The 26,520-nt window shown below is 42.2% G+C and overlaps 1 protein-coding gene across 7 annotated transcripts; it reads right to left on the bottom strand.

Moving 5' to 3' along the window:
* Positions 1-269: 269 nt before the first annotated feature.
* Positions 270-24,830, bottom strand: TFG (trafficking from ER to golgi regulator). Of its 7 annotated transcripts, none has more exons than XM_053310550.1 (9): positions 24,674-24,830; positions 22,430-22,548; positions 21,817-22,008; positions 16,699-16,782; positions 16,228-16,374; positions 11,695-11,862; positions 5,527-5,661; positions 4,057-4,149; positions 270-1,057 (listed from the first exon to the last, which is right to left on the bottom strand). In XM_053310550.1, the coding sequence occupies exons 3-9, from the start codon at positions 21,998-22,000 to the stop codon at positions 681-683; spliced, it is 1,188 nt and encodes a 395-aa protein (XP_053166525.1). In that variant the 5' UTR covers positions 22,001-22,008; positions 22,430-22,548; positions 24,674-24,830; the 3' UTR covers positions 270-680. The 7 variants fall into 7 exon arrangements, with proteins under 7 accessions (XP_053166525.1, XP_053166530.1, XP_053166531.1 ...); XM_053310555.1 differs by having other exon boundaries at positions 270-1,054; XM_053310556.1 differs by having other exon boundaries at positions 11,785-11,862.
* Between the last annotated feature and the right edge of the window lie 1,690 nt (positions 24,831-26,520).

Here is a 26,520-nt window from a genome sequence, read left to right as displayed (position 1 = left end):
CAACGGTGTCATTTTTTGTAATGATGTCATCCACCCCAAACCAAGATGGCAGACACATGAACATTTTGAGGTGCAAGAGATCTAACGTGCGGACCTCGATTTTGAACCAAATAGTGCTTACTAGAACTTGTTCTGTCTTGGGACAGTAATGACTGCTTATATTGAGAAATAATGTGAATGAACTCTATCATACACACACCCCAATGAGTCTACTGTAAGTAGACATGTGGTATTATAAACACACTGCTCAGCAGTTAAACAATAAGACGACTGTTTGAATATTTTATTCACTTTCATTGTGCATGTTACAATTTAGACATTATACCTAGTTTTTAAACAGGTGGGTCTAATTTAGTATGTTTTATTAGTAAAAACAAGCCAAATAGGTCACCTAGATTTTCACCTAGCAGTTTAATATGGCAGGCTAGAATGTCATTACTTTACAAACATTTAGGTAGTGTTTCCAAAGGAACCAATATTAAACTAGAAAGCCAATAAGATTTAAAGCAGGAAACAAGATTCATTTGGTCGTTTATCCCAGCAAATTAAACAGCAACAGTGATACCAAAGAATATTCTGCCTTTCATTAGTTTCTGTATTTCTGTTAAAGAACCTTTGAAGTCTGTATGGATGGAATAGCATCAACAGCTGCTTGGGGGTCTTTCAGCAGCACAGCTTCCTTATCGATAGCCAGGACCTGGCTGGGTATAACTCTGACCAAAGGGAGGGCGGTTGCGTGCATAAGGATTAGGGCCACTTGGAGGGGGTGTCATGGTAGTTCCAGGCGGTGGGGTGAAGCCTGGTCTTGCCTGATAGGCACCTGGCTGGCTTGGAGCCATGCCAGGTTGGGAAGCTGGGGGCATGTTATAACTGGCAGACTGGGAAGCCTGTGTTGTGTAGTTCTGTGGATAAGCACCTGCCTGGTATTGCTGAGGCGGCTGAGCTGGCAGCTGCTGAGCCTGGCCAGGAAAGCCAGGAGCTGGAGCCTGTGATGCGGCCTGATTATATCCCTGGAACTGCTGTGCTTGTTGAGGAGCAGTCTGCTGGCTGTAGCCTGCTGAGAGAGCCAAATCAGACAGCAACACATTAGGTGAAAGTAACAAAACAAGCATTCACTTGACTGTTTTCTTAAAAGTTAGATATTCCAGGCCAAGGCTAAAGTATACATTGCACACAAGTGGGTGGGGGAAAGATGAATTGCAGTTTTTAACATTCTGAATACACACAAACAGGGTCTGGTACACAAAAGGGGAAACGCTGTCAAACAGCAGTACTCTAAAGGATGGTTCACATAGGCATGTTCACCACTGGCTGACTGTAGTTAATGGTGACTTGCGTATGTGAAAGAGGTACTAGAGAGTTTTCATACTGCCAAAAACGGACTCCCAACATAAAGCTTTTCAATCATATCCACAGTTTGATGAACCAGCAATCAGAAAATAATCAAGTGACAAAAACATACATATGTGAACCAACAAGTTAAAGCTCCTTCCAAAGAAAAAAGTTCTTGAAATAGATTAAATTCAACCTAATGAATGAAATCAAACATGAGAACAATCTTGAATGTAATGTAGGGGATTAAGTATTCCTGAAATGTTTTGATCTTCCTTTCCTAAAGTATGACACCAGTGAATATATCTGCATTTAAAAATTCATGCATATTCAGGCTTTGCTTTATTCTCAGCTTGAAATTATTAAATTCGCCTAAGATAGATCAGAACAAAGAAAATACCTCCAGCCACTGCCCTCATTAGTACAAGGACACACACCTGAAGCTACTTGCAATGAAACCTCTCCATTGACTGGAATCCTGTTAGCATTAAACACCAGATAATCAATTATTAAAAAGGCAGAACCCTAAATATATAAAGCAAGGACTGAAGAATGCATTGGAGTAAATTTTGAACTCACCTGGAACTTGAGCTCAAAATTTACTATGGGAACATGCTGTTTTAAGACAGGAACACCAACAAGCTTGGAGTTTTAGTATGGCTGGACTGAGCCACCCCAAGAATACCTGGTAAGTGGGGATTCCGAGCAACAAAATCTATTACCTAGTAACAACATATATGCAGCCTTTTACTACCAAAGGCCATATGTGAAGACCAAAGAACAGAACTGCTGCTTCTTTATAAGACAAAACTCAGAGGAGACACTGCACAAAATTAACCACTGACAGAAGAAATAGCAACTTTGCTGGTAATCTGACAGGTAATCTGGGAAAAGAACTATGAACATTTAGAAAAACTGCTATAAGCTACTCTGAGCCTGTGGCATAGAGCAATACATAAATCAATTCGATATCAGACGGAAGTGAATTTAATTCGTTTCTAGGAGCTAGGCCTCAATACTATTCCCATAGGAATACAAATCTACACAGCAGTTTATATATATAGCTCAGTATTCAAGCTGAATGTAAACACTTGGATGCAAATTTTCATCAAAGAAAAAAGTGTTGTAACTTTCCTAGAACTCACCCAACTTGAGAACTAAGAGAATGAGTATTTGACTAGTTTTACCACAGCTGAAGAGTTCCAGATGCTTTCTAGAGGCCAATCAGGGGAAGTGAGCAAAACCTCAAGCAGGAAATTTATTTTAATGCTTCTTGCATTAACACAAAACCCCAACCATTTTTATAACAATGCATCCTATTTGCTCACCATACAGAAGCTTTTGGGCAGAATCCCCAACCAAGAGTGGGTAGAACTGCAATGCATCCAAGGCAATAACCTTTGTAGGATATATATATGGGCACCAAGGTCACACTGAAATGTAGAAGCAGCCACATCAGAGCCACTTTTCCATGAAGCACTCCCATGTAGGGGCTGCATCAGGAGCATACAGACACACAAATCCTGTCTTTCCACTTCTATCATTTCAAACGATAAACAAAATACGAGAGAGACTAAGTAGAGACGGAAGAGCAGCAGCAGCAACAAAATTATCTCCAGGGAGCCAGTTAAAGCCATCCAGCCAATTGCCTGTCAGAAGGTGAAGTCTTCACAAGACAATCAGATTTAGAGAGGAGGCAAGATGAACCTCCCGCAGGAGAGAGCTTGAAAGTCTAACTAGCAGCCACAGTGAAGGCCCTCTCACACACACACACACACACACACACACGTCTGCCAACCATACCTCAGATGTCAGCAAGATATGAAGGGCCTCCCTGCTTGTTCTTGGGGAGTGGGCACAGGCTCATATGGAAAGAGAGGGTCCTTCAAGTAACCTGGTATTAAGCCACTGAAAGCTTTAAAGGAATAAACCAGTATTTTGAATTAGTGCTGTGCACGACAGCAGAGGTGCGGTCCGACGCCAGGAGGGGGGTGGTGTCGCTTTAAGGGCAGGGGGGGTTGTACTTACCCCTCCCGCTGCTTTTCCCCCTCCAGCGCTCCAGTTTTGAGTAAAAATTTCAGGGCGGCAGCGGTCCTCCCTGCCGCGCCTGCCCCCTTCTTGTTTGCCCAAACTGGAAGTAACTGCCGCACATGCGTGCACTGCTGGCACGCACGCCCACCACACACATCACAGTGACGTGTGCGGCGCGCATGAACATGTCAGCGGTGCGCGCATGTGCGGCAGTTACTTCCGGTTTGGGCAGACAACAAGGGGGCAGGGGCGGCAGAGAGGACTGCTGCCACGCCAAAATTTTTACTCAAAACTGGAGCACTGGAGGGGGGAAAGAGGATCGAGGGGAAAATGCAAACCCCCCCGCCCTTAAAGTGACCCCCCCCGGTGTCGGACCACCGGACCAGGCCACTTGTGAACCAGTTTGCAGGCCTGTAGCATGGCCTGTGAACCAGTTTGTGCACATCACTATTTTGAATTGGGCCCAGAAGCGGACCAGAACTGTGAATTATGTAACTGCTTGGAAGAGACCCACAGTATTGGCCCTAACCATGGTTGCATATTCAGCCACTATCAGGGATCACTTCATAGAAAAGTGAAAATTGGTTTGCTCTGAGGACTTAGAACAAGGAAAACATTCACATATTAAAGCCGCAGCTAAGTAATCATGCTTTGTACTGTACAGCAATTCTCAAGTACCTACCACCTGCTTACCTGGATACTGCATACCATACTGTTGCTGAGGCTGAGCTTGTGGCTGTTGAGCAGGATATCCAGCCTGTTGTGGATACTGTTGATATATCTGGCCTACCAATTTAAATTTAAAAAACTTTTAAAAGTTAAAATATTTGCAGCTCAGCCTTACTTGCCCAATACACTACTCTTAAGGCTAGGATTGTTTATTTTAAACAAAACCAAGAAGTTACTATATCTGAGTATTTTTTTCCTGGAGAAAGTTGGATTTGAAAATAGAAAGCTATTTTCATCTAATGTGGCAAGAATTTAGCTTCTTATATATACTTTGTTGTAAGCCACCCAGAGACGCAAGTTTGGGGCAGTAGAAAAATATGTTAGATAAATAAGTAATCACATATGTGTTATCCAGATATGGTTGGGAGAAGGATAGTGGCTTGTAATGATTAAGATGGTTTGGGAAACATTTTGGGTTTTCGTGGGAGGGTCCATAAACAAAAGAGGAATGTTCTTTGAAAGAAAAAAAGGATTTCCCATGGGTGGAAGTCTAGTACAGGCAAATGGGGAAAAGGGCTTTTATTCTGGAAGTGACTCTCCTTCCTTGTATACCTGATTATTTGTAGTGCAAGTCTCTTAAGGCACCAACAAATTTATTGAAATGGAAACTGTACTGTAAACCTTTAAGGTAAACATTTTATAGCTGTACAGCACCTAGCAGATATATAAACAAACAGTGCTGTGTAAAACAAGGTTCTATGTGCACATCTAGTGTATTGGTTTAATTAAATGCTAATTAGATGTTTCTAATGCTATAATGAGCTGACAATATTGCTAAAACAAGGTTTAAAAGATTAGTTATGTCACAGCAGCTTTTAAATGGCTGCAATAATACAGAAAATAAACACAATACTTATTTTTCACTTCACAAACTGCCATGCTTGTGATTGAAATCTATAGCACCACCTAGTGTTTTAAAGCTTACATAATCCAAAAAGACTTTTCTAAATTTAAAGTTAGCTCAGATGCACATGTTTGTTTATTCAGGGATCACTACGTTAAACCAACCTGAGACCTTCATATTATTGTGATTTGGCATTTTACAGAGTAACAAAAGACAGGTCCCTGCCCCAAGGAGCTTACAATCTAAATTGTGATAACGGGGAAAGACAGCAAGGGAGAGGAGACAGAAGGCTAGCAGAGAATGACTGTGAGCAGATGCAGTCACGTGCACATAGGCTTGGTTACAACTGGGTATGAGGATTAAGCAGCTAAGCCAAGGGCCAACAGAAGAGAGACATTTTGAAGAAATATCTAAAGAGAGGACAGATCACATAAAGGAAGGAGGCGATTTGGCAGGGAGGCAAGAGAGAATACGCTAAGCAGTCCAAGCAGGCAAGAAACTAAGGGTAGTAGAGCTGCAGGAATGAAGGTCACAGACAGGTCCAAAGAGTAATGCTGCCAGCAGGTTAAGGGAGTGCAAGTAAAGCTCACCTTCCATCTGACTAGGCTGAGCTCCTCCATATGGTGGCTGCTGTGGCTGGACACCAGGTGGGTGAGCTGCAGAGGATGAAGAAGTGATGCTGTCAGGTGTCCCAGAGCCATCTTCTACGGGGGCACTAGCTGGTCCTAAGAAAGAAAAAGAACATATTCGAAAAAACAGCACAGACACAAAAGTATGCTTTATCATTAAGTTTCAAGATTTAAAAGGCCTAATATCAGATCATCTAGTATGTCACCTGGATTCAAGGTTCTAAATTTTGTTGTGAAATCTGGCATTGCTCATGGGCTATATATTTAATTAAGATATCAGTAACTGGTCTGGGGAACAAAGATACATTTCTTTTACTAAGCCATATGGCCTGATCTCACGAGTAACACACGAACAGGATGGGGTCACACCAAGCGTGCAAGTGCCCTGAGGTCACTGGAGGATGTCCCAATGCGCTGTTGGGGCATCCCTTAATTATGTGAGGGAAGCATCAGGGTTTTGGAGCACACATAGAGGGGTGATTCAGATAAACAAACCCCCTCATGCGGTTAAGGGATGCCCTGACTCTGCATCATGACACCCTCCACTAATGTCAGGATGGGCGCATGCCGTGTTCTCAGCACAATCCCATCCTGATCACGTGTCATGGCTAGCATTTGTCTGAACTGGCCCACTGTTGGTTTCTGTATTTAAAATATCTGTTTCAAGAGTTCTGCTGTTTGGATGCTAACTATTTTAAGCTTGTGGGAGGTGGGGGGAACAAATCCAAAAATAGACTTTTTATTCAAAATGTTCTGAATTATCCAAGCAAAAGGCACAATATGTATTTAAAGTATAGCTGGAAAGTAAAAGTCCCCATTAATATACACACAAATGTTACTAACATCCATAACTAGACGAGTGTTTAAAGTTCTATCTGGATGCAGTCTTCTACAGGACATTGATCTAAAGTTCAAGATGTTTTAACATGTGAATCCAATAATCCATTTTTTTCCCCATTTTAGCCCTACAGCTTGAGAAGTATATCTGTTCTGCTCAGCTTGTTCCTTCACAAGCCTATGCCATTTCATACAACTTCTACAGGGTGGTCTTTGCCCCACCTTTTTTCATTAGAAGCTAGTACAGTCTCTCCAGCTACATAAACACACTGGGCCCCATGATGCACAAGGCAACGCCAGCATTTGCAATCACCCAATGCTGCTGCTGCTGCTGCACACACGGAAACCAGCCCCAGCGAAATTGTGCAACTATTTAAAACTGCACACCCACGCTTACACAGCAGAACTGGGAGCTTCCAGCATAAGTTCTGCTGCGCAAGTGTGGGCATGCGCTGTGTTAAATAGGTGTGCAACACCACTGAGGCTGGCTTCAGCACCAGCAGATCAAGAATGCTAGCATTGACCTTGCACATTGTGTGGGCCACTGTAGTCCAATTAGCAGCTCTTATGACCAGTGCAAAGACTCCTTCAGCTAATGTACCCAAGTGATCATCTAAGTTCCAAATTAGTAATTTCCATATTCTAAGGTGCATACAGAAGTTAAATTTTCCAGGACTTGGATGCAATATCACCGAATGGGATACATTTATGTCTACTATCCCAACAGATCTCTGTTTAAGCTACTTTTTACAGCACTTCAGGCAGTACCTGGAGAAAGTTCTCAGGTGCCATCAAGATTACTGCAATACCAGTATGTATGGCCATAACACGAATGTATTCAGCTTTACCCATGATGGTGAAAAGCAACATAATTATCCTCCCAAGAGCAGCTTTTAAGTTTATGGCCATACAGTGAAGGGTGTGTGACAATCTATCCATATGACAATCTATATAGATTTTCTTTTTACACAGTGCAAAACTGCCCAGTCTAATAGAAATCTGTTTCCATTCCAAGAACATATTTGTACTGCAATTAGAAGACAGGAAAATTGTGTAAAGATGATTTCCCTCCTACAGGCAGGCTTCTGCAGGATCCATTAGATTTGTATAGTTATTATGCTTCCAGTGCCAATTTGAGGTAATGTCATAGCAGTGCAAAGGGAAGTGTTACTCCTTTGGCCCTTCAGAAATATAAAGTCACAGAGAAGACCCCCAATATTTCCAGATTTTATAGAATTGGAGGGCCAAATTTATATAGCCCAAAGCAGGGCCTGAGCATGTAGCCAATTCAAATCTTGTGACAGCTGTATGCTAAAATGGTCATCTGGCTGCTTCCTCTAACCATCAGATCAAAGTGCAATTAATCAGTACAGTGGTAGTCTGCTTAATGCATCTTGCACAGGGTTAATTTTATATTAAATAAATCCGTTCCAATAACTGGATCTAAAGCTAGAATTAGATTTTGATGAGACGCGCTGTCAGTTCAACGTATCTCCTACACAATTATTTGTTCTAACACAAGAGTGAATAACTTGGAGCTAATGCAGATGTTGCACTTCTCTCGTGGTATTTGGTCTTTTCACGTGATGTTTACATTCATGTACAAATCATACCACAAGCAGCAGGAATGCTGAATCTCCTGCTCCCCACCTCAGGTGTCAAAGTCACAAAGTGCCAGGGTTCTCCTATGTAATTGTTTGCATTATGATCATGCACGGATGTGTCAGCTGTTGGAGCACAGCCCCTAGGCTATTTTAATTCCTTTAGCGAGACTCTACAAGCTACATATTGTATTCAGGACTTTGTCATTTTGTATTACAGGTGTCTCTCACCCCAAATGAATTCTCCTGACTGGTAGTGTTAAATTTTAACATTGAAGAGACTAAAAAACCATGAAAATATTCCATTTGGAAACTCTTTGCCTTTCAAACACACTGCACTCATTTTCAGACTTTTCTATGCAACCATCAGGACTGTTATGCCTAATCTTTCACAACAAAGATACTATATTTTCAGAATTTAAACAAAATATTCAAGCTGCATCTAACACTTCCATACCGTTGTACATTATAAATCAAGCAATGGTGTTTTCCACAAATGCAAGGTATCCACACTGGGCAACCGGCAGCAGACCTCTGCAAGTCTTTATATAACTTTCACATCATCAGTACGTAGTGATCTAGCGCCATAATAAATCGAGACCTGAAGGAAATGCAAGCTGAAACTTGGAGCATACCAGCATACAAGTTATCCAGCTACAATTTGCTAAGCTAAACACTTAACATAAGAACAGCCCTGTTGGATCAAGCACAAGGTCGATCTAGTCCAGCATCCTGTTTCACACAGTGGCCCATTAGATGCCACAGTGGCCCACCAGACGCCCCAAGAGCACGCCCTCTCGCGCAACTGGTATTTAGAGTCATCCTGCCTCTTAAACTGTAGGTAGCCTATAGTTCTCACACTAGTAGCCACTGATAGACTTGTTCTCCATGAATTGATCTAAGCCAAGCCTGTTTTTGAACTGCAACTCCCATAATCCCCAGCCACAGTGTCCAATAGTCAGGGATTATGGGAACTGTAGGCCAACATCTGCAGGAGGCCCAAAGTTGAGCAGCCCTGATCTAAGCCCTTTTTAAAGCCATCCAGGCTGGAGGCTATCACAACATCCTGTGGTAGAGAATTCCATAAGTTAATTATGCATTGTGTGAAAAGGTACTTCCTTTTGTTGGTCCTAAATTTCTTGACAATCAGTTTCATGGGATGACTCCTGGTTCTAGAGTTATGAGAGGGAGAAAAATCTCCCTATCCACCTCTCCACACCATGCATAATCTTATAGACCTCGGTCATGTTGCCCCTCAGTTGTTTTTTTCTAAACTAAAAAGCTGCAGGTGTTGTAGTTGTGCCTCATAAGAAAGGTGTTCTGAATCCCTGATCATCTTGGTTGCCCACTTCTGCACCTTTTCCAGTTCCATAATGTCCTTTTTGAGGTATGGTGTCCAGAACCATACACAGTACTCCAAATGTGGCCACACCACAGATTTGTATAAGGGCATTATATCAGCAGTTTTATTTTCAATCCCCATCCTAAGGATTCCAAGCATGGAATTGAATTGGCCTTTTTCAGCCACACAGTGGCCACACATTGAGTCGACACTTTCAACGAGCTGTCCGCCATGACTGTAAAATCCCTCTGTAGCGTTGGGGCTGAGTCAGGCACGTATGTAAAGTTTATTTTCAGCGGTTTTTCACACTCAATGTTACTTTGGCTTGAATAAGTCTGCTTATATTTCCGCTGCCACCAATTATACGATGAAAACTCTGTAACTTTTGTCGGTTTCTTTACCCTGATAACATGGCTTTGCAGACGTGAGGAGGGTTTGTTACAGAAATCACTCAGTCAGATGTACTTTAAAACAAAACAAGAATATTTATTTAAAGATGTTATCTGAGGTTTTTACTATGTTTCATTATTGATTAGTAGGGCTGACATCTTGATGGTTACAGAGTTGATGATTTGAACTTCTTACAGCTCTTACTTTATACATACTATCTAAGGCTTTTCACCTTTGAACCCAGTTCCTTCCCAGAACTGTACTTCACAACCCCATCTTTATTGCACTGTCCCAATAACCCAATCCTTTCTTTTAGATTGTCTTATCCTTTGAGTCTCAGAACTCCTCCTCTTTGAGACTGTTCCCACCCAGACCCACTCTCACTGAACTTCACTTCCAACTTCTGTCACTCTCTAACTGCCTCTCTTAGAGCTCCAAAGAGTTCTAAGCCAATTTGCACAAGAGTAGTCCTGCACCATTTCATCACACCCACTCCCGGTCAGTAACCGACAGCTCAGATATACCTCATCAGAGTATATATGAACTTCTGAAGCTCACAGGAAGCTTTCCTGAAACAGTTGTGCTATTGATATGGGTACAGAGGCATACTATACAGAAATGCCACATCATACCTTATGTCATTTTAGTCTAAGATCACACACACTTCTTGGTCCTATATAAGGTTTCATCATGTCATATAAGAACATACATATCTAATGTGATACCAATAACCCACTAACAATATTTCACCTTGGGAATTAATTGTCAATATCATATTTAGTATTGGTAATGTATTCTGGCTTAATTGTCACAAATGTTTTAACAGTAATTTTTAAGAAGTCTATTCCCCTCATACTCGTTCTACAAGATCCCAGGGTTGATTTAAAAAAACACTATGATTTCTTTGAAAAATAGTTTAAAAATCAGATTTTTAAAATTTAAATCTAATTTTAATTAAAAATAATTCATAAAAAGATATCACTATGAATGTTAATCATAACTTCTAATTATATTCTATGAACATGTTAACAGCAGTATATGGGGATGAGATATATCAGACCTGATAAATCCTATTCTGCAGGTGGTGTACATGCAGCCCACTTATGCAGTCAAGCCCATGCCCCCTCCCCCCACAACAAATGCAAAGACATCAGGCCAATTCAGATGTTATGTTCAACACTCATATGAGTGCACAGTGTACACAGGTGCAGGTCTGTACAGAGGTACAGTCATTAACATGTTATGCTGAACGCAGGTACACCTCCTAATTGTACCATGCATTTAAAGGGCCTGTATCCAGGTTCACTTTTAAAATGAACCCAGGTACAGTCATTCACATAAACATGTGTACAGACATCTGTACACTCATACAGCTTAATGTCTGAATCGGACTAAAGAAGGCCCATGAATGAATAGAGGATTGCGGGGGGGTGGGGTCTGAGCAAGGAGGAGGAGTCTGGATAGGGAAGGGAAATCGAAAGTGAACAGAGCATATTCATGGAGTCCTTTTATGACGGTATTCTCCATTGTAGAATGGAAACACATGGCAGCAGGCCATAAAGGAGACCCCATTTGGGAATCTTTTGTTTCTGTACCTGCATGAAATGCAGGCACAGGTTCTTGTACCTGCATGAAATGCAAACTGTGCAACAAAGAAATGCAAAACGTAGTTGCCTGAATGAAACAGCATTATTAGATGTGTGCACCTACCTTCTAAAAATGAAACCTACATTTACCCCTGAATATGTATTAAGGTTATATGACAGCAAGAGTGTACTTTTACCAGAAAATGCTGATTAAATAGAATCTTCCTGAATTAAAATTGAGTCCTTCCGTAAAGTGATTTAAAATTATTCAAATTGATCTGGTTTAAATCCAATCAGCCCTGAAAGATGATGTATGGTTGATTCTCAAAGGTTCAAACTTCAACAAGGTTTTCAATAAAATATATATTCTTACCCGACACCTGATCATCTGCCAGCCCAAATGCTGACATGACATTTTTGTTGATTTCATCTTGATTTTTTAATGGATCAAAAGCAGACATACTTGCTGCTATAACTTGAGTAGAAGGCTTGACAGCAGAATCAGTAGCAGCAGGCTTGTCTTCCCTACCCTCTGCAACATCTGTAAGACAAAAAGTGTGAGAGCCCTTGATTTGGCTGGAATACAGTTTATTTCAACAAAGAATAGTACAGCTTGTTTCACAAGCCAAATCAAAACTTCTACCACCATCTATCAAAATCTCCTTCTGCACCCAGAAAAGCTAAGATTTAAAAAAACATTTCAGGATTCTTGGAATTCTAACAAGCAAAATCAAGTTTCACTATTTGCTTTCACAACCACTAATTCTTCCATAAGCAACATATATGCAAGTGGCAAAACAAGAACATGGTACAGGAGGCCCTTGCTATCTGCGGTGTCATGGATCACGCTTTTGTGTATCCATGGTTGAGTCAGAACCCCAGTTTCTTTATTAATGGGTTTGGGTGTTTTTGTGGGTATTTTAAAGTCAAATATGCCTATCTGCTGTTCCCAAGCAGCCAGAAATGACCTCTAATATGATTTACGGCCACCATTTTGCAGCACAGAGGCATTTTGTGGCTCTTAAAAAAAATTCTTCCCCGAGAATATTCACAAAAATTTGGATTTGGGGAGCAAGGTGCTTTATTCTTATTTCTGCTTTTTTAAAACCTTTTTATTTAAAGCCCTTTTAAAACCTAACCCCTGGGTTCCCATAGGAAGTTCTTTATTTGCAGTTTACATACTCTTAGCTTCCAGCAAGAACGAAGCCCACACCAAAAAAGAGGGCGTCCTGTACTCACTATCACGTGCTTTCATTTTTGATGAATGACTTTAGTCAACTGAACAATTGAAGCATGTCAAGTTTATTTGACTTGCCAGCCAGTAAAAGACAGTTATTTTGCAGGTGGCAAAATTAATCAATGCTTTAATTTCTCCCTTTGTATACTGTATAAAAACAAACACACACACACACACGTCAGGAATGCAGATCTTCAATTGGATTTGGCAAAAGAGGGGCTGAAACAAGTACATGTCATTAATTATATGGTCAGTTCTGATAACTACAGCTGCCTATATACACTCAGTCTTGGACAGACATACTTGGAGAGGATATATGAGTTGACGATACAGGTCATTTTCTAGACAAATATTTTCAAATTAGAAGTTTGCCTTGCCTAAAATCTTCCCTTTTGGCTATATAAAATTTCACTTATTGGTAACTTTAATAAACATTAGGTTTTTATGCCAGCTACAGAACATTTTCATAGGCCAAAAAAATTCACACAGGTCTTTAGCAATCAACACTAATGGATGCTTCACTCAGGCATAGTTTAAGAGACAACTGAACCTAAAGCAATATTTGAAAGTCAAAAAACCTGCCGGTTTAAGACCTGAGTAAAGATTATCTCAGTCTGGTTTTTGCTCCACAAAGCTGGGAAATTGGAACCTAAGGTTGTGCCTTAACATACATGCCACACCGCACAGCCATCTTGGAAGACCATTGTGAAGTACTGTCCTTTTCCAGGGCTTTCCCCCTAGAGATCTATGGGGATAGTGCTGGGAAGGATTACAGTTGCACTATCCCCATAGAGCTCTAGGGGGAAAGCCCTGGAAAAGGACAGGACTTCACAGTGGTCTTCCAAGATGGCTCTGGGGTTTGACAAGGCTGTTTCTCTTAAAGATCTGCCCCTGCAGCACTGGGGAAAGTACAGCACTGCATCGAGATTAGCACAGTGCAAAACAGCTCTCATATGGGAGATTTCTCCTGACAGAGTGATCCCGATTTGAAAAATATTGAACATCTCTATGACAATTTCCACTCTAAGAACAAAGACTCCTCCCCACTCAAGGTTAAGAGTTATAAGTTAAGAGTTAGGAGTGATTGAATATGATTTCATAAATATTTTGGCATATTCTGCCATATTTCGGTACTAAACAGGCAAAATTTCACTGAGATTACCTCAGTGGGTTTTGGTGTTTTTTGGTTTTTTTAATAAATCAGGTGTTGAGTGGCCTAGTCCATAGAAATCAATAGGACCTTCTTATCACAGGTCAAATGCAGCCCTACCGTCACCATTCTGACAGTGGTGGGGTGGGCAAAGGGATACTAAGGTATTTTTGAGGCCTGAGGGAAATGCTGACAGTTTATTGGAGAACTGGAGGGAAAAGATGCTGTAATTCTGGGCAGGCTTACTCAGAAATAAGCCCTTCTGAACAGAGAGTGCCGTACTAGTTCTGTACACATCCCTACTGCTAAATGGCACTGAATGGTTCCAATATTTCATGCCTATTACTTCAGAAAGTTGTGAGAAATTATTGTGTAGAACTATCACTTCAGAAAATGGTGAGAAATTAGTATTATGTAGATAGACCATTTTCAGCTGCTCTTGAAGCATACATAACATGGGGACATAGTCAAATTCAGACTCCCAGAATCAGGGAGATCCTGCATTCAAACACTCATAGAATCTTCCAGTTCAGCCATTTGCTTTCTCAAAATCAAATAAATCTTTATGAAGGTCTCAGACCAGCATAAAGTATAGGGGTGATTACATGGTAAGAGTAAGATTAGATAAAAGGTGCTTGCACATAAAATACACATAAAAATGCTAAAAATACTAAGCCAGTGTTAAAATGTAAAAGTGATTATGTGTTAAAAGTGAGATTAGATAAAAAAGGATTACATATAGAAATTATAAATTAAAATTAAGAACATAAGGACTAATACTAAAAGGACTAAAAATAGTATGCATGAGGGCCTCAATGCCTGAGCGATAGTAGAAGTAAAAGACATAAAAGGCAACATAAAACTGTAATAAGGTTAAAAGGTAGCAGAAATATATAAAATCTTGAGTAATAAGACTGGAAATCTGCCAAATTGAGGGTATAACGAGCAGTAGACCAGAGAGGCACGTGAACAATTACAGGGCCTGCCCAGAGTCACAAAGAGTCAGATAAAGGCTGGAGGGGCTCACTGCCCATCATCCACTGATGAATGCTGATCGCACTTTCTCAAACAATGGAAGGACTAAGCAACACAAGCCCCACTCCCAATTCCTCCACAGGTACAATCTGTGGGCGGTAAAATCTGAAGGAAGCCCATCTGGACAAGAACAACAGGCATGTGATAAGCTGAACAAGTTATTTGATCTCAGCACACAATAGTAACCAGCATTAAAAGTAAAGTGTGTCATCAAATGGATTTCGACTCCTGGTGCCCAGAGCCCTGTGGTTTTCTTTGGAAGAATATAGGAGGGGCTTACCACCGCCATCTCCCGCACAGTTTGAGATTATGCTTTTCAGCATCTTCCTATATCGCTGCTGCCCGATATAGGTGATTCCCATGGTCTGGGAAATATGCCAGCGGGGATTCGACCCAGCAACCTTCTGCTTGTTAATCAAGCATTTCCCTGCTGTGCCACTTAAGGTGACTAGTAACCAACATTAAATTTAATATAAGCATTCTTAAGAGCACTTATTGTATAGCATGACTAAGATCTCAACTTTGCATAATTTTTACCTTCACTCCAGTAAATTTGGTCTATAAGCATAACTTCAGCCCTCCATCTGTTTTTGGACTACAACTCCCATAATCCCCAGCCACACTGGTCAATAGTCAAGGAGTATGGGAGTTGCTGGTCAACAACTTCAGGAGAGTCCAAGTTGTACAGCCCTGCTCTATATTCAGCTAGACACAATATCTAGATTTTCATCCCAACTCACAGCCAGGGGCAGAGTCACCATTGGGCCAACGGGTTCAAAGAACTCGGGCCGGTGACCAATCAGGGGCCGTGAGAGCGGCCCTGACACGCCCCCCGTCTGATGTCAGACGCAGGGGCAGTAGTTTAGCTCCCGAGCGGAGGCCATGTGGTCCCTTTGGGAGCTAAACTAAGGCTGGCGCTGCCAGCCTTCCCTGCAAACGCAGCGCCAGCCTAATTAGCTCCTGAAAGGGACGCACAGCCCCTTCAGGAGCTAAGACTGGTGCTGCCTTCCCAATGCAGCCCAGGAGTGACTCTTCCCTGCAGGGAAGAGCCGCTCCTGGGCTGTGCTGCGAAGGCAGCGCCAGCCTTAGTTTAACTGCCGAAGGGGCCGCGTGGCCCCTTCAGCAGTTAAGCTTCAACTCCCGAATGGAGCCTCCAGGCTCCATTCGGGAGCCAGACCACACACCCCGTGTCTGACATCAGACGCAGGGGTGGGGCTATCGGGGTGCCCGCCGCGGCCACACACACGCCACTGGCGGGCTGGCTATGCCCCTGCTCACAGCATAAGTTATACAAATGGTAACAGCATTCAGACATTTTATTTTTAAGAAATGATCCTAAGTGTTATGTTCTCAAAGGGAAATCGGGAGCACATGTTAGGTGGGGGGGGAGGATGTGGATACATACAAGAGCATATGAACATGTGCAGGCACACTTTGCAGCAAATGTTCAAGCAAATGATTTACAGCAGAAGTTGCCAACTTACCATTTTCAGGGAGGCTGGTCGAAAGCCCTGGCTCAGCAGGTGGTTCTAAGCAATCCAGCAACCGATTCACTTTGTTGCGAAGCTCTATCAGTTCTCGGCGGAGGTATTTCACCTGATTGGATTCTAGAGGCCTTGGTTGCCCATTCACTGTAAAATGGATATTAAAAACAGCTTGATTTCCTAGGATACTGTGCTTACCGACATATTGTCAATAAAAGCACCTTGTAGGCTTTTTTTCTAACCCATTTAAATACACCAACTACAGATTGACCCATTAAAATTCAGTGCACTTTTCCAGAGCAACAAAATGGTTTGTACCACTTGCACTTCTCTGAATTGCTACAAGACTGGAATGACGGGAAATGAAAGGTGACCACTAAGGAGTGAAATGGGGAAACAGAAGAACACTCCTTTCTCATACTCAAAAGACTGTGCAGAAAGGTCAAAACCCGCAGAAGCATTTGTACTTACCAAACAACGTCAGTTTCAGTATCCTACTGCATTGAATTGCGAAGGAAAGATCTGAGCTATCAAAGATTGTTATAAGATCTCCATCTGTTAATTAAAGAGAGTTAGGTATCAGATCCAGTACACATAATCATAAAATTATACTAAAAGCAAGTATCTAATTTAGCAATTTATACTAAAAGCATCATATAGAAGGGAAATTCAGTTCTGACTTAGCCAGAAAATGTGCATAACTCAACTTAAAGGTAAAGTTGTTCTGTTGAGTTGATGTTGACTCCTGATGACCACAGAGCCATGTGGTTTTCTTTGGTAGAATACAGGAGGGTTTACCATTGCCATCTCCCATGCAGTATGAGATGCCTTTCAGCATCTTCCTATATCTCTGCTGCCCAATACCAGTGGGGATTCGAACCAGCAGCCTCATGCTCCCTAGGCAGGTTACTTCCCCGCTGAGCCTTTAGGTGGCTTATAACTCAACTTGCTACTCCCAAAATATACATCTGGGGGGTGGGGGGGAATTCCCACATTAAGAATTCCTGCTCATGTCTACCAAGGGAAGTTTTGATTTCTCACATGCCCTCAAAACAATACTGTAGCCATTCGCATAGAGAAGTAGTCAAAAGTAAATGCCACATTTTTGGTTTAAAATTAAACTGAATAGGATACTACTACATACATCAAGAGTGAAATGCCTACATCAAGTGATGGAGATATGCAGAAACTACATTTACGAAGATACATTGAGAGTACAGAAAACATTGCTTTCAACTAAAGACTGTGTGAGGAGCACTTCAAAGCCAGAGTAAGAAGCTAAGCACCAAACAAGAACATAAGCAGTTGCGAGCCATCAAGAAAACACAATCTAGAATTCTGGGCATCAGTAGAGAAGGTAAAGTGTGCCATCAAGTCAATTTCAACTCCTGGCGCCCACAGTTTTGTTTTGCCTGCCCCAATTCCCTCAGACTTATCCATATGCACTAAAACAGTATCCATATAGCAATCCTGGAAAAGATGTAAAGCATATGTTCACTTGAACCCAGTATCTAAAACATTTTCAGTGTGCGCCTAACAGCACTGGATACTGAATCTCAGAATTTGCTCCCTGACACTACGCATCACCCGCTCACCCCACCTTCTGATAGACCACATGTTTGCTCAGTTTGGAGCTACTGGAGAGATCTACAACCAGCTCCCAGAAGTACCTGAACAGAACAAATCTGAATTTGGATTCAAGATTCCCCACCCCCACCCCAGGGAGTTCCAAAGCAGCAAGAAACAATCTTGCTTATTGCTTCTCATTTAGGGATAACCATCTCACGTGCAACAGGTAAAGGTAAAGTGTGCCGTCAAGTCGATTTCAACTCCTGGAGCCCACAGAGCCCTATGGTTTTCTTTGGTAGAATAAAGGAGGGGTTTATCATTGCCTCCTCCTGTGCAGTATAAGATGATGCCTTTCAGCATCTTCCTATATCAATGCTGCCTGATATAGTACCAGCAGGAATTTGAACCGGCAATCTTCTGCTTGTTAGTCAAGCATTTCCCTGCTGCGCCACTTAAGGTGACCATGTGCAACAGAGCCAGGAGCAAAAGCATCTGTCACACCTCTAGAGAACACCTTCTTTCTCAACCTCGCTGCCTAGTAAGATCATCTGAGGAGGTCCGGTCGTGGTTGCCACCAGCTCGGTTGGTGGCGACTCAAAACCAGGCCTTTTCTATAGTTGTCCTGGAACTGGGCCTTTTCTAGAATATCCTCTGGGCCTTTTCTAGAGTTGCCCTGGAACACGCTTCCTAATGAATTTAGAGTTTCCCCTTCTCTGAATGTTTTTAAGACAGACGTGAAAAAATACCTGTTTAGTTAGGCTTTTAATTTATGGTTTTAAAGCTTTGGGTTTTAGCTATTTTATCTGTACTGTTTTAACTGTGTCAATGTTTTAATGGCTTTTTAGATTGTCAATTGCCCGGGGACATTTTTGCATGGGGCAGTATAGAAACATAAGAAATAAATAACAGATGACTATCTGCTTCAAGAACAGCCTCCACAGTGTAGAGAGAACTCTGGGCTTGTTTGGACAGAAGGCACTTAGCAAGTGGGTGCCAACATGCTCTCCCACTTTACACCAGGGACAGGGTGCACAGGGAAAATGTGCCCTACCCTGGATTAGACTGCAGAAACAGGAGAAACTTGTTTGACCTCCCTAATCCAGATAACATCAGAGTACCACTTGCCCAAAAAGGACAACCCATACTAGATCAAGGTTCAATACAAGTATAGTCTTGGAATGTACATGAAACCTATCTGTGCCCATCTATCTGTACCAATCTAAAAAAAAGTGGGGGGGGAGAATCCCAAAGTTAACCTAGAGAATCCACAGGAGAGAAGTTTGGATTTCGTCAAAAAAGGACACTTCCAATTATGATTTTAAAAGTATCACTAAGTTTTAGAAAGGGAGTAGTAAAAAACAAAATACCCAACTAGAAGTAAAAGAGTTTTGCAGTACCAGCCAATGACCTGTTAAAAAAAATACCTTCACATTTATTCCACTACTAGTAGTATTTATGCAGTTTCATACAGCAGATATCAGAAGAAGCCATTTAGCAGGACTGTGTGCATTGGTAAATGTGGATTTCTGATGTCAGAAATCCCTGGCCCCACCACGAAGAAGCAGCAGAACATTGGGCAAGTGCTCTAGGTAGTGCAGTGGTTGCTCTTTAACTGCCCACCCAGCACTGGCACAGGGGCAGCTGGGCAATGCAGCAATTCTCAGGAGCTTGTGGGGGCAGGCAGGGAATGATGCAGGGCAGCCTAGGAAGCCCACATGGCTGCTGGGAGGACACTCAGCAGAATTACCATCCACAGATGCCCAAGCATCCTCCCAGCAGCCTGGGCTTTCCAGCTTGTGCTGCACCACACCTGCTCTCCGCCCCCACAAGCTCCCAAGAACTGCTGCACTGCCTAATACCAGTGTTGGATGGGCACTTATAGGGCCACCATCGCACTACCCCATGTAGAACTTGCCCCATGTTCTGATGCCTCCTGGTGGGGGGGGGGGGGGGCAGAAATTTCCAGTGCCAGAAATCCAAATTTACCAACACGTGTAGTCCTACTATTTAGTATCAACACACATATAGAAGTTAGAAAACTTGCTTGGTTCTTCTAATTTCAGTATCAAACAAGATCGATCAGATAATAGGTTAAAGATTTACTTCATAGTCACACAACCACTACACAGCTTTTTGCATTTTCCTTCCAGACTCCAATTGTTATGAAAGCTACAAGCACACAGGCAAAAGACCGTGGCCAACAGACTAACTGTGCACTGGTGTGTGAGTGTCCTTTTTGGTGAGCCTCCTGCCCTCTTCCCTTTGCAGCCACTTGTGCATCCCCAAACTACATCCATGGGCTGGGGACCCTTGGAAACATGATTTGAAGAGGCACAGACAGCTACAGAGGAAAGGGAAGGACTGTTGAAAATGACACCCACACCCAGTGCCATGTGATGGAAAACTCTGGCACATTGGCAGAGTTAGTCTGGATGGCAGCCACTATTTATTGTTACAAATTAGTGACCCTTGAAGTACAGCCAGGTGTCTGAAATGGCACAGCTTCCTCCTAGTCCTGTGGCAGGAGCCTCCAGTATGAAGCTCTGAAAGGGGCCTTGAGGCTGCTGACAGAGTTCAGCAGGGACAGCTGCAGCATCCCAACAGCTAGTGCCCTACTTTCCCCTGGAAATGCCAGCGTCTCTTCAGTCTAAGGCAGTCCCCACACCAACCTGCTTCCAGGCAAAATCTACCCTTGTGGTTTTATAAGCCTTATAGAGCCTGCCCCTCAGCTGATGAAAGCACAACTTCACGATTTCCCCAAGTCTTAGTGCTACATCCCTCCCATCTCTTTATACAAGTTACGGCTTCTCTGGCTCTCCCATCCTGAGAGAGGAGATTGCCCTGTATCAATCCCAAATCTTGACTGAAGTTCCGTCTCTTTTAGGAGAAGGCCATCCCTCTTTCAACATGTATTTAACCATTGCTTTTGCCCCAGAAAAAGTCAAAACATCACAGGTGAAGTGTTTGTTGCTGTGGCAACCCTACCACATTGTATAAACAATTCAACACCATCTTCATAGTTTCACAAGCATATCCCTGATAACTGGGCAAGGAGGCGCCTTTCAAAATAGTGATTATATTTATCAGGAGGAGGAGAACCGGCCCTATTCAACCCCAGTACAGCATGTCTCCAGCTGCTGTTGACCTGGTGTTCCCTTTTAGGCTGTGAGTCCTTTGGTGACAGAGAACCCTCTTAATATTATTCTTGTGCAATGTAACTGTTTTGAAAACTTTTTTTTTTAATGCAGGATATAAGTCATCATTGTATGTAACATTGTTGGGAAGCTAAACATTACTACATAAAGAGACGTCTGCAACTCAATCACTTCAGCAGCTCAGCTAAACAAATTACCAATTATTTTCTCCACTCCTGGAACTCTTGCTCTTCATTGGCCAGTCTATCTGGTCACTGTGTAACTTGAACGTTTTGATAAATGCATTTGCTTGTTCTTCTTTGCTCCCTCAGTCCTTTCCCCCCTTTTGTATCATGCCTCTTAGACCAGAGTTCCTCCAACCAGGGTTCTACAGCACACTCACTGCTGTGCCACACTGACTGCCCACTTTTGAAGCTGACTAGTCCCCTTATGAGTCAGAAGTGATGCATTCAAGACACGCGGCTGGAGGAGAAAGGAAGCAAAATAAAAATCAAGGAGGAGCATAACTCCACTTTTGTTTTTAATTCGAGTGTGCCTCTAGTTGGAAAAGGCTGAGAAACACCGTATTAAACTCTAACTGCTGGCAGGGTCAGAGACATTTTTAAATCTATGTCCAGTGCCTAGAAAGGTTTAGGCACTTAATAAATCACAAAACAGTGCTACATAAGATGCACATAAGCAAGACCTTTTGCCATGTTCTTATGCCTTTGTTTCTTGTAGCTTCTTGAGGATCACCAGCAATGTCCTGGCATTAGGAGGGTCACACATCTGTACAGATTGGGGAGGGAAAGGGTCCTGTCATCACAAGAGCTGAAGAACATTTCTGGACTGTTAGGCAACACTTGAAAGTTTGAAGAAATCTTACCTTCATCTTTGTACTTTATTGTGACTTCATCATTGCTCAGAAGTTTTCCCCTGAAAACTCTCTGCATCATCAGCACTAACTCATCATAGGTGATGTCTTCATTATGAATAGGAATTCTACGAATATCGTCACCCAGCTGAGCTTTAATTATAAGCTTTCCACTCAAGTCCAGCTGACCATTCATGGTGAACTCTATCATGTACAAAAAATAAACATTAACATCACCCATGAAACTATTAAGAAAAATCTATTTCACTCAAAATGTAAGTTTAGATTAGGGACAAAGGGCGGGGGGAAGAGGATATAGACACAAACTGTTCTTGAATGACAAGCTATCACACACAGCAACATACTTAAAAGAGTTTTTAAAAAAACTTTAACAATTCTACAACTGCTCTTGGCACTGGGTATGGCAGTGTGAAATGACAGCTCTACAATGCCAATTAAAAGGATATTCAGAACTTTTCAAAAAGCACTTTTCAAAATGACATCTTCAATATAAAGAGCTGAAATGTGTTTTTAAACAAAAACACCATCACTGTGAACTTTAGGACACCTTTCACCTTCTCTATAAATAAGTGTGTTTTAAACAGGGTATCAAACTGAAAATTACCTGTCTTGTACCGTTTATTTATTGTTGGGTAGGTTATTTCTTTTACTTTCCACTGCAGATCAGATGTCCTGCCACACAGTGCTGATTAGTGAAAGATAATAGGCAGTTGTGTGTGCAATCTGCATTAGAACACCAACAGAGTTTAGCTTAGTTTCAGTCTAGGTCACACACTTTTCAACAAAGGTATGCATATTTTGACTCATATACACAGTGATGCTGGCGGAAACATAGCTCCGCAAAGATGTGCAACCCTTCTAGCACTGGTAGCATTAATGCCACACTAATTTGATTGCGCTCTAATGTTGCGCAACCATACCATGCACTTGTGATTAAAATAGCAACTTCTACATACAAGTACTGCACTACAAAGAACTAGAGTGACATAATACTAATTTTATTTTATTTTTTAATTTTATTAGTATTAATACTAATTTTAGATTGTGAATTCTTTTAGGACAGGAAACTCTCTTTTTCCTTTTTTTAATGTAAACTGCTTTGAGAACTTTTTTTGTTATTCATAACAATAATGATAATACTGCTAGCACAACATCTTGCCCTAGTACAGGCCTTGAAAATCTTTCTTTTGATCTAGGAGCTAGCCCAAACATTTAGGACCCCGACAATGGACACTTGATATAATTACCAGACTTGGTGACTGACATTGTGAAGAAGGAAGGTACTCTTTATTCCCTTTACAAGTAGATTATTTAGAACAAAAACAAGGTTGCCAAGGATAATTATTTTATTAAGTAACTCTGCCTCTGAACATTCTAGTGTAGGTGCCACAGCTAAATAATTAGGAGCTGTGGTGCCTGGAGTTTATCAAGTCCTTCACTGATGTAGGTATTAGTTAACCCCAACAAACTAAACAAAGAGGCAGCTTTTAAAGTGGTGATCATTTATATTTAGCAGAAGCAACTGTCCCTACCCAGGCCCCACACAGCATTCCTCTAACAGTTGTTGCTGGTGCCTACATTATGTTTCTTTTTAGACTGTAAGCCATTTATGGACAGGGAACCATCTTATTTCTTCTTATATGTAAACTGGCTTGAGAGCCTTTTGTTGTTGTTGTTGAAAAGCAGCATATAAATAATGATAATAGTCTGGAACAGAAATATATTTCTTTGCACAAAGGCCTTTAATGTTCACAGTACACATTTATGCTACTTCAAAGAAACACTATATGGGAGCCTTAAAATGCATACAGACAAGAAGTTATTTGATTTTTAGAAATATGACATACTGCAAGGGATACAAATGTTAGGAGATTAGAGATTACTTCAAATTGCAACAAGCACAATAGAGAGTAGCAGCCCAAAAATTTCATTGAAGAAAAACGATTCCTAGATGCAATTTATATTCCAGACATATGCACTTTAAGTTATATTCACTTCTACTATTACACCACTTGACCAAACGTCAAAAGGCTTTTCATGAAATGTTTACTACTTTTATTTTTCTGAGGAATTCTCTCAGTTACAGTGTGTCAGGTTGCAGATCCCCCAATTTATTGTACAACTCTAACCAATCCCTTCCCAAGAGCTCATCATATATGAAAACGAAACGAGATCTCTTATAGAAAGCATGTAACTTCTCTATTGAGTTCCTGTCTCCACAAGCCTGTCTAACCCTAACAATTAAAAGGCAGCTCCAACAGGACCGCCTCACGGCACAACCCTATACTGGAACACGAAACAAAAAGACACGGTTTGAGCCGCCTCGGATTTGGCGGAAGCCCTCCCAGATACGCCCGCGGAACTGGGGTGCTGTCATAGAGCAGACTACAGATCTGCTCTGTCATTGTGACTCCAGAAGTTGGCCAAGCTGGCACGTCTGGAGGGAAAGACTTCGACAGTTGTGGGGAAGTCAACGAGAATGCCTCTCTGTCTGCGCCTAGACCTGCTCAATCTGAAGCCACCGCGCCAGGAGGGCAGGCACAGCTCCCCTCAAGGATCCCCAGAGCATGCAAGGAAGGGCCCGGCCTTGTCCTTCCGCGCTCGCGGGTGGCCGTTGGCGATCTGGAATTAAGGCGAGCCGAGAGACGCGGTTTTCTGCGGGCGGGCGAGCAGCGGTGCCCTGCACTACAGCTCACACCCGCTCGGGTCCTCTGGGTCACCCGCCACCTCCAGCCAGGACTTCCTCCTTCCCTCTGCCCAGTCTGCCCACCCTCCCCCCCGCCCCGCGCGCTGTCTGCTGCCGTTACTACCGTGAGGTGAGCGGGGGAAGGGGAGAAACGGGACTCACCCGGACCCCTCGCGGCCGGCTACGGCTTGCTCCTCCCACTCTGCCCAGCCAGCTGCAGCCCAGTTCCTGTGTCCCCTGCTCGCACTGCCGTCATCACGCAACAGCGGACGAGAAGAAGGCGGAAAAGAGTCGGCTCAGCGCCCGGATGTCTCGCGAGACTCAACTAGCCACGTTGCCGTTCTAATTATAGGTGGGCGGGACTGGGCGTACCTGGAGGAAGGGCGGTAGTATTTGGGGTGATGGGGTCTGCCCATATAGCGATCAGAAGCTGCTGATTTGTGAAAGGGAAGGTAGGGCAGTGGGTGGATGGGTTTTGCCTTTCTTCGCGCCTTATTTTTGGCTGTAAAAACAGCTCGTCCAGAGGGACAAAGTGGAATGTTGGGATTTGTGAATCTGGAACTTTTTAAAAAAACCCAACCCTTACCAAAAGCAGTTTACAAAATACAGAGGTGCTGCTGCACCAGCCCCGCGGTCCAGTCCTCCACACACACCGCTTCTCCAAGGGTTGGTCCGCCTGAACAGGGCTTTGGAGAGATAGTGAGACTCGGATTTTATATATATGTGCTGGAGTAAAGCAGCTGATATCCAGCTGATGTGCTGGAATAAAACACTGGTATCTAGTTTTCCATCTAAAGCCATAGAAATAAATCTAATTATTGCAATCTGAAATGAAAACGTTCTGCTCTCCTAGTATTCGTGCCACTCTACCTATCCTCCTGAAGAGTGGTTGCTAATTGCTCACTGATCAGAGGTATGCCAAAGAACTAGTGTTTTGAAGCCCTTTTCACATCACTATGTGATGTGATCGCATATGGTAGAGATGCTGTCCCTGTTGTGGTAAAAAAATTTCATTGATATGCCAAGCTCAACTTTGTCTGCATGCATGCCAGTTTTGTCATATAAAACTTCAACCCCGAGACCCAATTAGAAAAGAAGACTAACATCATCCTGACTCTTGGAGATTACAAGCTAGAGCTTCTCTCTTGATCTTACCTTTTGAGCAGTATCCTGCAGAATTCTGGTATGACATTGTGCGAGAAGTAGTATGGAACTTTTCAACCAGCATCCCTTGCATGGATATTCTCACATATGAACCTAAACATCTTTGAAATCAACATCTGAGAGCCTGCTCTATCTTTTTAAAGTTAGGCAGTGGCTTCCAAGGGCATGGACTTTTAAAATTATGATGACAATGATGATGAGCATTCTGATTGTGGCACCTTTGCCTGCCATCCACAAATAGCCGGGTAACAAATATATTTGTGGATGCCAGGCAAAGGTGCCACAATCAGAATGCTCATCATCATCATAGTAACAAATGGCCTGGTAACAAATACAAGACTGACCTGTTCTCAGTCTCTGGACAATAAGATGGACATGCTAATATCTTTAGCTGCTGTTCTACATATTTTGGATTTTAGGTTGCATTGTTTTAAGCTGGTAGTAATTTGTATTTCTGTATTGTTTAACATGAAGTGTCAGCCGCCTTAAAAGCCATTCTTGGTGGAAAGGTGGGGTGGAAAGTTTTTAAATAATAAAATTAAGAAATACATCAGTGATGTAAATGGAAAGGGGGGATACTCCTACTTTTCGGTGTTGGCCCCTCAGCTTTGGAACGCCCTCCCTTAAGAGCTTCACCATGCTCCCTCCCTCAGTGTTTTTAAAAAACATCTTAAAATGCACCTTTTAAAAGAGGGTTTTTAATGCTCCATTATTATTTTTGTTATATCTGGTAGGTTCTTTAGCTTCTATAGCTTTTTATAATTTTCAGTTTTAATTTGAACCTAATGATTGGGGTTTTTAATCTGACAGCTCTTTTTCTTCGTTTTGCTTGTTTAATTTAGTTA

Source organism: Hemicordylus capensis, chromosome 3 (assembly GCF_027244095.1).
Source record: "Hemicordylus capensis ecotype Gifberg chromosome 3, rHemCap1.1.pri, whole genome shotgun sequence".
NCBI lineage: Eukaryota > Metazoa > Chordata > Lepidosauria > Squamata > Cordylidae > Hemicordylus > Hemicordylus capensis.
The sequence above is the reverse complement of the archived record's forward strand: the minus strand, read 5'-3'. Positions and strand labels throughout refer to the sequence as shown.